Raw genomic sequence first — 13,962 nt, forward strand, 5'->3', positions numbered from 1 at the left:
TGCTAACGATGTCTTTAATTTGCAATTTGGTGATTTTTATTGGATTCTATGTAATTTCTATGTTTTGTTAATTCAATCTAGAACTATATTTTATTACTTAATGTGTTAATGTTGATGATAACTTTTACGTATTGTTTTATTTTACTTATTTATCTATATGTTATCATAATTTTTTAGGTGTATTAGCTTCAAAGTTTGGTTGTTAATATTGTAGTTGTATCTATGGATTCTATTTTTTATTTTGTAATGTTAGGTCATATCTTGTTTTTTGGATGGCTGTTTCTGAATTGAGGATAATTTTGTAAAAGTTGATGTACTTGTTGTGATACTTAAAATTATGCTTTAGGTGTTTTTTTATTAATTTCATTTCATCATTAATAAGTATATTTTTAATTTGTTTTGTAGAAAGTTTATGGGCACGGATGTTAATAGTACAAATGCGTTATAGACCTGAAACATTTTAATTTTTTTTTTCAGACAGTATAAAGTTATACCTACCTTTTTGTAGGTAAAGTAATACTTACCTGAGGCAATGTGTTTGTTCCTGCTACATTGCCACTCCTGTTAGCAGTCCTGGTATACTGTTCTATAAAATAGCTCTTGACTGAATTTTCTATAAAATAAATCTTCAGCCATCTCAAACTATCAACTTTTAAAGGGATCTTGGTTTAGAAAAATATCTGCTGGAGTTATAACAGGTAAACATGGTGGCAGATGAATATTTCACTTGCATGAGAGATAATTCCTTAATTTTCAAGACAATCCTTGTAATTCCAAAGTTTATTCCTGGTGTAGCAATTAGCATAGTTAATGACAAAAATCCATCTTCACGACGTTTACTCGACCTGTCAAGCCTTTCTTTGAGTTCTAAATTTTTTCAGACACTTTGTGAAGATTGAAATCTTGTTTCCAGTTTGAATCCATAAATCAATGTTTCATCACGTATTGTAATTTTTTTTCTAAAGTTTTCAATTGTTATAACATGGATTCAAAAGATCTTAAAAGATGGCAACTTTGTTCTTGTCTTACAAATCGTGGGACATCACTGCAGGTACCTGATGCAATAATAATTTTTTCATAAGAATGTCATGATATGATCCTATCAAAATACTGTACCCTTTTGCTACTTCCCAAATAGGGTACCAAAAAGTACCCTAAAATGAGATAAGTACCTAAATAGGGTACTTCCCAAGTAGGAAGTATCTTATTTTTAATTTTTATCACCTGTTATTTGGCAAACCCCAAATGCTCAAAACACAGAACTTCATAGACTGCTACAAAAGTGTTGTCACATTGAGCACTATTTAAAATAACTTGTGCACAGCATGTAAAATTCTTTCATTATTCCATGGAATCCTAAAGTCAAGTTTTAAGCAAAATTTATTGTTGATTCACTGTTTATTAATATGTCATCTTAACTGTTGTAAAATGCACTCTATAAATCATGAACAAACACCTTTAATTTAATGAAAACTATCTAATACAACCATAAGTTGATTAGCCAATAAGGACAATATGTAGAGAAGTGCATAGACTTTGTATTGGCATCATTGATACATTTTTTGTAATATTTATACTGGGTTTAGGATTCTTTTCAAATTATTTATATTTCTAATGAGATTTGTGATAAATTGTGTCCAAATATATTAGCAGATTGAAGATGTATATTTTGTATAATTCATAATAGAGTTATTCTTTATAACTACAAATTAAAAGATATCTTTTTATTTGTATGATTTCAGCTTTATATTAATTGTTTTATTTATACGATTGATTTAACTGTTCTATTTATATATTTAACTGTTTGTTTATATTAACTGTATAATATGTGTATATTATATATGTATTATCAAATGAACTGCCTCATTGAGTAATAAACAGAACTTACCAAATGAGAAAAGAATATTTTTGTCCTTAGATAGTCTTCAGTCTTAATTGTCAATTATTATACATCACAGAATAAACAGTACTTAAATTAATAATGCAGTAATAGTATTCTATAAGAAAAGGAAGAGAGGCTTGCATCCTCTTCACATATGCATATGTTCATATGTCATATGCCATGAGATATATACTTCCAAAACATGCTGAAGTGATAAGAAATTTTTTTTCGTTTTTTATATACTAAATATTATAATAATTAAATTTAGTTTTACTCTTTCTGCTGGTTGCAATTATGAAACAAGATGGAAGATTGTCTAAAGATTGAAAGACATTTCTCCCCTGGAAAATTGTTCTATTTATTATTCTATTAAGTTGTTTATTAATATAATTTATTTATTCTTAAAAAAACTTATAATGAACAAAAATAGGTCAATTATAAATAGCAAAGTACAATTCCAATTTTAATGTACATCTATAGTTACTAATACAAACTCATACAGAATTAATAATGCATTATAGTAAGATAACAATCAAAATCAGTAATTCACTTTATAAATGAATGGTTTCATTTTGACCCCTGTTTACAAAGAACTGAATAAACAGTAAAATAATATAATAATAATAACATAATTATATTTTATAATTATTGTTAAAAACTGAAATATTATGATCTCTCTTCAATCATTTGCTATTTTACACCCACTCTGAATGCTCCCTCACATTCTCGCATATACTGCACACTGAATGGAAAACTGTTACTCAGTTGGAACTTGGCAGTATTTATAACTCCAGGCTTAGGGCCTAGCCTGCAGCACCAGTTCCTGACCCACCATTTTTTTGTTCATGCATAATGATTTCTACTGTCTTCACTTTCTAAGCTTTTCTATAAATTCTTTCAGGAAAAAATTCCTTATATAAACATATATATAAATTTAGTAAAATAAATTCTTTTTTTGTACATATCTTCCTCTGTACTAATTAATTCCAAAAGGATAAACAAAATTCAGTGATGCTGTACATTGGGAGTATGCAGTGCCAGGCATATGTTTTTGCTCGGGCGAGAGCTGTGAAAAATACAGCTTATGGCAGCGCCTGAATTGGGGTAAGCCTTTGAGGACAGACTCCACCATGCTGAACGCTTGCGCTTGAGGCAGTTGAATCTGCATCATGCCCGGGTGGCCACCAGTGAAGCCATGAAACCCCTTGAGGAGTACAACCTCAAGGACCTCTTGGTCCAGGAGCCGTAAACGGTTGGGGGTATGGTGGTTGGCTCCCACAGGGTGGATGTTATTCATTCTTGTGGGGAACGGCTGCTCTCTGCGGACGTGGTTGGCTCAGATTTATTGGGTATCTTTTGGATGCCCCAATGGTTGAATGAGCAATTCATCATGCGAGTCACGAGGGGTCATGTGTTGTTCTAGTGTCAGGATACTTCCAGCTTGGTTGGAGTATCGATGACTTGCTGGTGAAGTTGGGCAGGATTCTGGACAGTCTCCCAGGCACCAGAGTGCAGATTGCACTGGACACTAATGCCAAGTCTCCCACCTGGGGTTTACCACTCACTGACCCCAGAGGCGCTGGTTTCGAACAGTTCGTGGAAGCCAGGAACCTCTACTTGATTAATGATGCAAAATAACTGCCAACTTTCTCTTCCAAACTGTGGGAAAGTTACATCGTCACTTTGGTGACAAGCAACTTGCTGCGAAATAAAAGTAGTTGGACTGTGGCCCGAGACCAGTATGAGTGATCATAGGCTTATAACCTATGAGATCATTTATGGAGGTGGTCTAAGAGCTCCAGATTCGAGATGCTATTTATTTATTTATTTTTTTGACTCTCCTCCCCTGGGCCGGTCCGACTGGTTGGTATTGCGCCACCCAGGGGAGTGCCTGTGGTACTCAAATGGGCCTTCCCACCTACCGGCTGTATGTCCGGCATGGCAGGTCGGCCTAGCTGAGGAAAAATCCATCACCAGGGGAAACCTGCAAGGTTCCGTTCTCAGTCCCCTGCTATGGAACCTGGTATTTGATGGGTTTATGGATTGACATTCCCAGAAGGGGTCACAACCCAGGCTTTCGCCAATGACCGTCTGCTTTTAGTTCATGGTAATTCACGACCGCAGCTGGAAGATCGAGCACAAGCGGCCTTGTCGACCGCAGAGGGCTGGATGGACATTCAAAATTTAAAATTTCTTTGCCCAAGACTAAGTTTATGCTTCTCAAGGGTGCAGACAAATTATCGTACAGTCGAAAACCCCACATTAAGCATAAAGGCTGTGTAATCAGCCGAGTGAGAGTTCATAAGTACGTAGGTGTTTTTTATGAGAAGTTGCTGTTTAGCAGCCACATTAGGCAAGTAGCAGCGAACGGCATCTCAGTGATGCACAAACTTAGGAGGATTGCTCAGAAGGACTATGGGTTGTATGGCCGTCAAATTTACATGGTGTACTAAGGTGTCTTCGAAAGCATGATCTGTTACACAGCACCTGTTTGGGCGCGTATTAGGTTGGGTATGAATAGAACACTTGTTCAAAATTTAAGGAGTGCCCAGCGCAGAGCCTTAATTGTATGCACTGGTTAAAACAAACCAACCTCCTACGAGGCTACCACTATATTGGGAAAGGCTCTCCCAATCAATTTAGTGGTGAAAGTTCAGACAGCCGTGTGGAGATTGCAAAGAGGCCGGGAGGCCAAGGTGTTTGGAATGCAGTTTTGGGCCAGGCCAATACCAGAACGGAATAGTGATCACAATGCACCAGATCAAAATTTTGTTCAGTTGTCCATCTCAGCCTGTGGAAGAGGCTGCAGAGCCTCGTGAATGGAAGCATGGCAGCTGGAATGGAACACCATGACTAGGGAAGATCCCTGTACAATTTTATACAGGATCTGGGGAGATGGTATGCCTCAAGTTCGATTTTAAGGGCAATGGGTACCCAGGTGCTCACCAACCATGTTAATTTGAACCAATATCTATTTCGGTTTCGCCTGGCAGCTGATGAGCTGTGCGTTTGTGGGCAGGTCCAGTCAAAATGAAAACCTGATATTTGACTGCCCTGCACTTGAGGGAGCCAGAGACTGGGCCACCCTGGAACTTAGAGATCAAGGGAAAAATTGGCCACTCACAACTGGCGAATCAGTGTGGCGAGAGCCATATTGTCGGACCGTGTGGAGTTTCTTGATGTGGTTGCTATGTTCAACCAACATCAGTAGTTTACTTAAGGGAAAGACTCCTAACGCACTGCTATGGGAAGCTAACCTTTATATATATATGGCTGACCCACCAGCCAATTACGGCTCCAAGCACTTTAATATGGTGGACAGGTACTTGCTGGTATTCAGTGACATAGGCATGGCAGCGAATTGCTGTCTTGACAAAGTAAATTTTAATTTATGGATGTTACATATATTTTTAGTAGTTGACAGTGCGCTTACCCATTTTACTAAATATATGACAAGTGAGCAGTTGGGACACATAAGCCAGTGGTGTATGGCACTACGCTTAGTCCGCTCACGCTGTTAGGTAAGCTCTAGAAGCATTTAGGACACTGGTCGCTAACCTTTTTCGAGGCTCAGTAGCCGTTTGTGGCACAGACAGTCTTATGCTTTAGGGTGACCGAATGGTGTGGTAGCAGTAGAAATGCCAAGCAAAGCAGTGTCTTATATGTTTTAATGTGTACTTAATTTTTAATTTTAATCAACTGATGATGAGGAATTTCCTCAAGCAGTTTTCTGATATATAGAAAAGAAAAAAAAAAGATAAGGTAAGAGCTCGTATTGATTCTGTACTTTGGTGGATTGTGCTGAATTTTGTTTATGCTTTTGGAATATATATATATATATATATGTATATATTTTTTTTAAATTAATTTTTTTTTAAATTCAAATTCATTAACATATTGACCATTGCGCTAATTCATTCAGTATTCACTGAAAACTTAACCAACAAAATACAGTAACAGATAAGTAAATTTAAACAACTAACACCAATAATTGACTTTCACGGGATCCTGCATCAATTGGTATACAATTCTATACTATAAATACAGCAATCAATTATTAAAAAACTTAAAATTTAGAAAAAACTTAAATTATCACTTATATAACACAACAGCTATATAATAAAATCTGCGATTTTAATTAAATTATTGTATACATTTTATATTGTTTCAGTATCGTTGTTTCATCGAAACATGTAATCATCTGAGTAAGACACCTGATTATCGTCGACAACATTGTATTGAAGAACATAAGTTTCCTCCTCATGACTTTCGCTTTGATAATCATAACAAGTGAGTAATAAATATATGTAATTAATTGTAATCTGTATGCATAATTATGATTAATCAAGTCTTTTATTAAATGAATATTATTACTGTTATGGTTCAATGCTGGATTACATACTGATTGAATCAAACCCTTCAGCATGCACTTTGGTACTTAAAATTATTTGATGTTCAGAATTTTTGAACTTGAATCGCTCAAGTGAATTAAAAGGAGATGCGTGCAGCACCCTGCATGTTATATTGACTTGTTACATTTGATCTTCCACTTTTATGATCGCATTAATTTTCCCACTGAGAAATGCCCTCTACTGAGAACAAAATAATGATTATCATTTTTATTTTTTATTTTGAAAGTATTTTATTTTTACCCAAATATTTATTTTGGCTCTAGCCAAGTTCAGTAGTGGTTATAATGTACACAAGTTTACAGTATTAAAGAAAAAGAGTTGTGAAGAAACTGAAAAACAATGAAGAAAAATAGTATGTTTTTAAATGTATTGTTTATTTTCATTCTTATAAACGTCATCAAGGAGTTCTTTTTAGGATGATTTATTCCGTAGGATGACACTATAGTAATCTGTAAAAGATTTTTTTAAGCAAATAGTCCAACTCATTGCTGTTAAAAAATTTTATTTTTACCAGTTTCCACTGCAACAAATTTACATACTTGGATACAGTTTTTACTGCTGTTGTCAGTCTGGTAAGGAAAGCCATGTTTGTATAACGTCACTGTCTTTCCACACTTTGTTGCAACAAGTAGGATTTACTTGAGTCACTGTCTCTCTTAAAAATAATATAGATATATTATTAAATAAATACATTACTTTAACACCATCACTGGCAATATTTTCCCCCATTTCTTTTGTTTAATATTCCAAAACATTAATAACAGTTACTCTGCTTCAACTCCTAATTGACTTTCCTTATATACACTGCTGCTTGCTAAAATCATTCTAGGGAAAACTAACATAATTAATTTATTATTATTTTTGTTAAATATATATTTCTGTAACTTTTTTATATATAAAAATATAAAGTATAATAATAATAATAATAATAATAATTTTTCAGTTATATTAAGAATAAAAATTGAACGCTCAAATGATATACACTATATAAATATTCTAAAACAAAAAAAATTACTATCCAGCAATGCTTACATTGCCTTCAGAATCAGCCTGTAATTATTACTAAGTGAATAAATAAATAAATAAATATATAAGTTTATTTTATTAAATAATTTTGATGTTTTCAGTACAGTTTATCATTTAATTCCTATCCACTTAAACAGTAGCTCTTTCTGAATGTGTCAAGTTGAAAATTGTTTTTAAAGCGAAAGTAATGCTGTATTCAATTCCATTTACCACTGAACTTCTCACAATGCCTATATTGCAGCTTTTGCACAGATTATAACAATTTTTAATGGTTCTAAATTCTATAATGTTATTATAAAAATATGTAAAACACAAATTCAATTGTTTACTATTATATAATATTTCTCATGACAGCATATTAATATTAATTGCCATTAATTGATGTACTTACAGTATTTCTGGTGTACAGAAATTATTTTCTGTGCACCATTATTAATTTAATAGGCACTGTAAATTGTGGCCAAGCATCCTACAAAAAAGCATTAGTTTGCATTTATTTATTTGCTTTAGAAAAAAGGAAAAATGATTTTTTTCAAATGGTTAGCATTTGGTTGCGAATGTAATTCCTTACTCATAGTTACTCTTATGATTAGAATTATGGGAGGGGATATTTTAGCAATAATGGCAGCCAATAGATTATTTACATTCAAATCAGCTTTGCGAACAAACATTTTATACTGACTAAGTTAATAAGTTAATGTTTCAATCACAATTTTTGTAATTATATTTGTGTCTTGTTTTTGCTTCTCATCTTATTGGTAACAGATAGAAAAAAAAAATTTTTATGTTTCTCTAAGTGTTATACAATTTCTTGAATTGCTTTTTTGCGTACATTACAGATCTGTAAATACAATTTTTCTATCACCCTCAGTTTTAAATAAATTACGCTTAAAAAAAAATTAAGGAAAAATGTAGTTAAAATCTGTAAAATTTATAATTTTGCATGGCCATACCTGTTAGAATGATTTCACTGATTCTTTTCTTTTATAAATAGCCTCAGGCACATCCCAAATTTATGTCCAACAGTAATCGGCTAGCTTGTTACTATTCCATATCCCTTTATAGTAGCTTTCCATCACCAAAATGTCTTGGTGGAAACGTTCATCATGTTTGTCACTTACAACTCCGAGGTTGAGAAAATGTGAGTGGAGAAAATGTATTCTCAAAGACATATCACATCCCATAGCTCTGAATGAAGTAAGAAGTTGATAATATCGTGGTAATTGTTGGATTTTTGTTTGCCGAGAAAATGTTCGCAAACGTCTTTAAATGAAGCCCAAGTTGCACTTTCTACTTTATTTAAGATCGAGTTAAATACATTGTCTCTGACCAACTCTCTTACTTGGGGACCAACAAATATTCCTTCTATAGTTTTTCCTTCACTTAAATTTGGAAATTTCTGCCTGATGTACAAAAATCCAGGATTATCCTTCTTCATTGCTTTTACAAAATTTTTCATTAGTCCTAGCTTGATTTGGAGAAGGGGTAAAAATATTTTTTTAGGTTCAACTAAGGGCTCATGAATAATATTTTTCCCATTTGGAGTTAAGTTGTCTCATTTCTTCCACTTCTTGGTAACATAATGTTTATTTGTAGCTCGGCTGTCCTATTTGCCAAGAAAACACATGTACTTAGTATAGCCTAACTGTAAGCCTAATAAAATAGCTATAACTTTCAAATCACCATATATGTTCCAGTTGTGTTTTTTTATAATTTATTTTTTCAAGAATATCTTTCATCACATCTTATGTGTCTTTCAAATTAATACCATGATATTGAAGGATATTTATTACTGTTGTGTAGTAGAACCATCTATAAACACAGATTCGTCTATACTTGGATGAATCTGTGAAAAGATGCCAGTCCGCAGGTTTATGAACTTGTCCTAAGTGCAACATAAGTTCATCAATATTTGTGCAATCAACCAAATTATTTTCATCAATAAAGTACCGAGAAAGTTCTTTTTGTCGGCTTCAAAAGCCAGAAATTCTTGTATTATATTGAAGTAAATTCCAACCTTGCAGTCTTGATCCTAACAGTTCAGCTTGATTAATTGATAAATTTAAATCCCTAACCATACCGTGTGATATTAAGATGTGGCTGATTGGAAGATAATTCAAAATCAAGATCATTGTTGTCTTCTTCAGTACTGCCTGAATCTTCATCGCTGCTTTTGAAACATACATTCATACATGGCTCAGGAACTGGAATAATTTCACTGTGAGGTACAGGCCTAATTGCAGATTGCAATTAAGGATGTTTTACATTGTGTAGATTTTTTTGAAATTCCAGACACACTTGTTAAACAAAAGTAACAATCAGTTACATGATTGATCCTTTGGTTCATGCCAAAACATAAGTACACCAAATTGCAAAGCCTTCCGTGTTCCTTTCAGCCATCCTCTTAAATATGCAGAACAATTAGTGCATACTATATGAGGAGTCCGTGTCTTATCCTGATCACCTATTTTACACTGAAAGTACAAATGATATACTTTTTTAATTAAAGGTGTAATGTTTTTTCTGTTAGATTTTATGGTAAACTCACCACACATATAAAAAAAGGCATCCACATCATTTACACAATTTCAAGGCATTATGACACTGCACTGTTAACAAACTAAAGACAGCAATAAGACTGAACAAAATTAATTAATTCCTAAATCCAGTGCTTAATACAAACAACACAGCTGTGTTTTCAGTATTAGATATGATGTCATAATATGTGACTGTGATATGATTTAATTCTTTGTCTGGTATTGTTTATTTATAGCTTACAAATTATTTTAACAAAGTTAAACAATAAAAAATGAGCTAACAAAACACAATATAGGAGCTTAAAATGCTAACTATATGTTGAAAAATGAAAAAAAAAAATCCTTTATTTAAAATTAAACCATTTTTAATTATATGGTGGGTGATAGAAAGATTGAGTTCATACTTGTTTACAGCATAATTAAAAGCAGATTAAAATCATGTATCGCATATTAGGAAACAAAAATTATGTTTATCAGCGTAATCAACATCATTGACTAATTCTTCTTATAATTCTATTCATCATTCATAAAATGTTGCTAATGTTATGAGACGATCCACTTTATTTATTTGAACAAATAAATAAAGTGGATCATTTCATGGAGAGAACAATTTTTTTTTTTATTTCAGAAATTCTCAGTTGAACAAATAATACAAGGTGTGTGAGAAAAGTAATGAGACAGACATTTTATTTACCAAAGTTTTTATTTTTTTCAAAAAATAATATCCTCTTCAAAGTAAGTTCCCTTGAACAGCTATACACCGGCGGAGTTGTTGTTCCCACTCCTGGTAGCAGCGCTGGAAGGCTTCAACTGGTAGGGCTTATAACTGGTCGGTCACAGTCTTTTGAATGTTCTCCAGAGTTTCAAAATGACGTCCTTTTAAGACACGTTTCAATTTTGGGAAAAGGAAAAAGTCACAAGGACTCAAATCGGGTGAATAGGCGGTTGAGGAACCGCAGGAATGTGTACAAACACTTGGTTGACAGTTTGTCCTGGAGGAACAAATTCTTTATGCATGATACCCCTACTGTCAAAAAAGCAAATCAGCATGGTTTTGATCTTTGATTTGCTCATTTGACATTTTTTTCGAGATTACGGAGTGTGCCACTCTTCACTTTGCCGCTTCGATTCAGGATTGTACTCAAATATCCAGGATTCATCACCTGTGATCACACAACTGAAGAATTCTTGGTCATTGTCAATCCTTTCAAGAAAATCAACGCACACGTTTCTTCGATTGTCCTTCTGTTCCGTTGTGAGGTTTTTCGGCCCCAATTTCACACAAACCTTTCGCATGTCCAAATCGTCTGTCAAAATTTGATGTGCTGTGAAAGTGTTTAAATTTAACTGTTCACTCATCATCCTTATTGTTAAACAACGGTCTGATCTCACAAGAACCCTCACACGCTCAACGTTTTCATCAGATTTTGAAGTTGAAGGTCTCCCTGAGCAAGGTTGATCAACGTGTTCTCGGCCTTCCAAAAATGATTTGTACCAGTGGAAAATTTGTGCTTGATAAGCAATGTTCCCCATAGGCCTGTTTCAACTTTTCAAAGGTCACAGTCGCGGATTCCCCAAGTTTAACACAAAACGTGATTGCACAACATTGCTCTAAATTCCGATGCTCTATTTTTGTAACACACAACTTCACTGATGGTGCTGTCAAAAATAATGTGTTGGCTGAACGGAGTTGAAACTCGTACTGAGCATGTGGAAGGGATGAACAAACCGGTCTAGCACAGATCGGTAGACAGTGTTGCCAGATCGCTCGCAATGTTACCAATCTCATTACTTTTCTAACACACCTCGTATTTATTAAATAATTTAGGAAATTTTTAGGATTTTTTTTCATTTTGGAAAAAATTAGGTGGCCTAGGCTTGGCTTTACCCAATAGGTATTTCAGCCAGGCTTACTGTACAACCACTGGCATCCTCAGCATGGTCTGATTTTTAGGATTAGTCCTGCATCCACCAAACCAATAGCAGGGAAAGTGGAATCAGTGATAAAAGAAAAGGAGTGAGTAATTAGAAAAGATGATCCATCTTTGAAAGTAATTATCTTGCCCCAGGATCGTTAAATTAATAATCTGTAATACTTTTTTACCCTACTTATAATAGAAGTTGATTTCAATAAATCATTTCATAATCTATAGGATTTATCAGTAATAATATGTAGTATTATTCAGCAATCTTTTATGATTACATATGTAGTGCACATGCTATTGAGAATTCTGTTAGTTGCAGTAGGAGAAATGTGGTGATTGGATGGGAAAACACAGGACTTCCTTATAATTAATAATAGAGCACCACAGGATTTTTACTAAGTTTATATACTGTAAAAATTAATAGTAAAATAAACTATTAAAAAATCCCTTTCGGCATACTGGAAGGCAGAGGTAGATTTCACCAGTGTTAAGTAGGAGATAAAAAAGATTTCCACCTTAAAGTTAAGAAAAACTTCAAATTTATTCAGTACGAAAATGGTTGCATGTGAACAAGTTTCACATGTTTAGCATATGACCAGCCCTGTCTTCTTACAATTCCAGCAAGACTTTGGCCATCCCTTGCCATAAGGGTTGATCATATCAAAAGTTATTTCACACAGAAGTTTTAAGTAATGTTTAGAGGACTAACGACCACTTTAAACAGATTCGATACTGTGCCTATTAAGTGAGGTGTGATTCTTTTTTGTCTTTGAAACCCTATTTTTCCAACCCTCTGGGCCAATGGTTAGGATATAAAAAAATTTACAGATAAGTTTTAGGCCCTTATCCAACAGAATAGTAGGGATTTTAAACAAATTTGGTATTTTACTTAATAAGAAAGTATAGCAATATTTTTTTTTTGTAATTAATTAATTTCAACTCTCACAATGGTTGCAGTATTGTCAGATGCTTTAACCCTTATATTTCCAGGGAAGGATGTTAAATCCACGGGTTGGTCTAGTGGTGAACTTATCATTTCAAATCAGCAGATCAAAGTTGAGAGTTGAAAGGTTCAAATCCTAGTTAAGACATTTAGTATACAATTTGAATACTAGATCGTGGATACACCGGTATCCACGATCTTTGGTGGTGGGTTTCAATGAACTACACATCTCAGGAATGGTCAACCAGAGACCGTACAACACCATTTACATTCATACATATGATATTCTAAAGTAATATCTTATGGTGGTTCCAGAAGCTAAACAGACAGAGAAAGGGCAGGATGTTAATTAGAACTCCAATTAACTGCAGTGCCCTGAAATTTTAAGTTATAAATGGATTCATTTACATAATAGATTGATTTTTACAAAGCCAAGCATTAAATAAATGTATAATACAAAATTATGATTGTTAAGATAATTTTTGTTTTTCAGAAAAAACTTAAAAAGAAAAGGGGATGCTAAAATTAATGAGGTAGAAAAAATGTGTATTAGAGATTGTGATAGCGATCAAAATGAAGATAAGCACAGAGTACCGAAAGGAAAATTTACATTTGGTCAGTCATCTGTGAAAGGAAAGGTATTTATTCCACGTCAATGTAATGAAATTTATTCTAAGAAGAATACAAATATACAAAGTAAAGATAATCCAAAAAAAATTGGTGAATTAGAGGATGAACTAAATTGTTCTGGACAGTCATCAAATGATTCAGCGATATCATTGAGTGAATTAATGGATACTTTACCTCCTCCAGTTTAATAAAAATATTATTTTTTTGTAATAAAGAATTTGATGATTGTAATAAAGAATATAGTTTCATATTTACAAAATATGAAACTATAAATATTTTGTGGTTATTTTTTTATTAACTTTAAAAAAAAGAATCCTTTAATAACAAATCTTGATGGTTGGGATGCAGTTTTTAATGTCACTGTGTACATCTGATGCAATTGCAGAGCAATGCACAAAGTGGTTAAATGAAATGTTTAAGTGGTTATGGTTAAGTGAATAATTCTACGATTTATAAACTACATGATTATCTACGAGGTGTGATCAAAAAATCCGGTGAATATTTTTTTATAAAAAAAACTAATAAGGTTACATAGAATTCGACTTAATCTCCTTCAAAGTACTGTCCTTGGCTAGCAATGCAGTTATCCCAACGTTGACTCCATGAC

At 33.4% G+C, this 13,962-nt stretch overlaps 1 protein-coding gene across 2 annotated transcripts in view; it reads left to right on the forward strand.

Moving 5' to 3' along the window:
• LOC142324260 (zinc finger protein 511-like) overlaps positions 1–13,637 on the forward strand; it is a 28,833-nt gene extending 15,196 nt beyond the window's left edge. For both annotated transcript variants that reach the window (XM_075365134.1, XM_075365135.1), the window contains exons 4-5: positions 6,054–6,172; positions 13,219–13,637. In XM_075365134.1, coding sequence (XP_075221249.1) covers positions 6,054–6,172; positions 13,219–13,543 — 444 coding nt within the window. In that variant the 3' untranslated portion in view covers positions 13,544–13,637. The remainder of the gene's footprint in view (positions 1–6,053; positions 6,173–13,218) is intronic.
• The last annotated feature ends 325 nt before the right edge of the window (positions 13,638–13,962 follow it).

Source organism: Lycorma delicatula, chromosome 4, assembly GCF_047948215.1.
Source record: "Lycorma delicatula isolate Av1 chromosome 4, ASM4794821v1, whole genome shotgun sequence".
Lineage (NCBI taxonomy): Eukaryota > Metazoa > Arthropoda > Insecta > Hemiptera > Fulgoridae > Lycorma > Lycorma delicatula.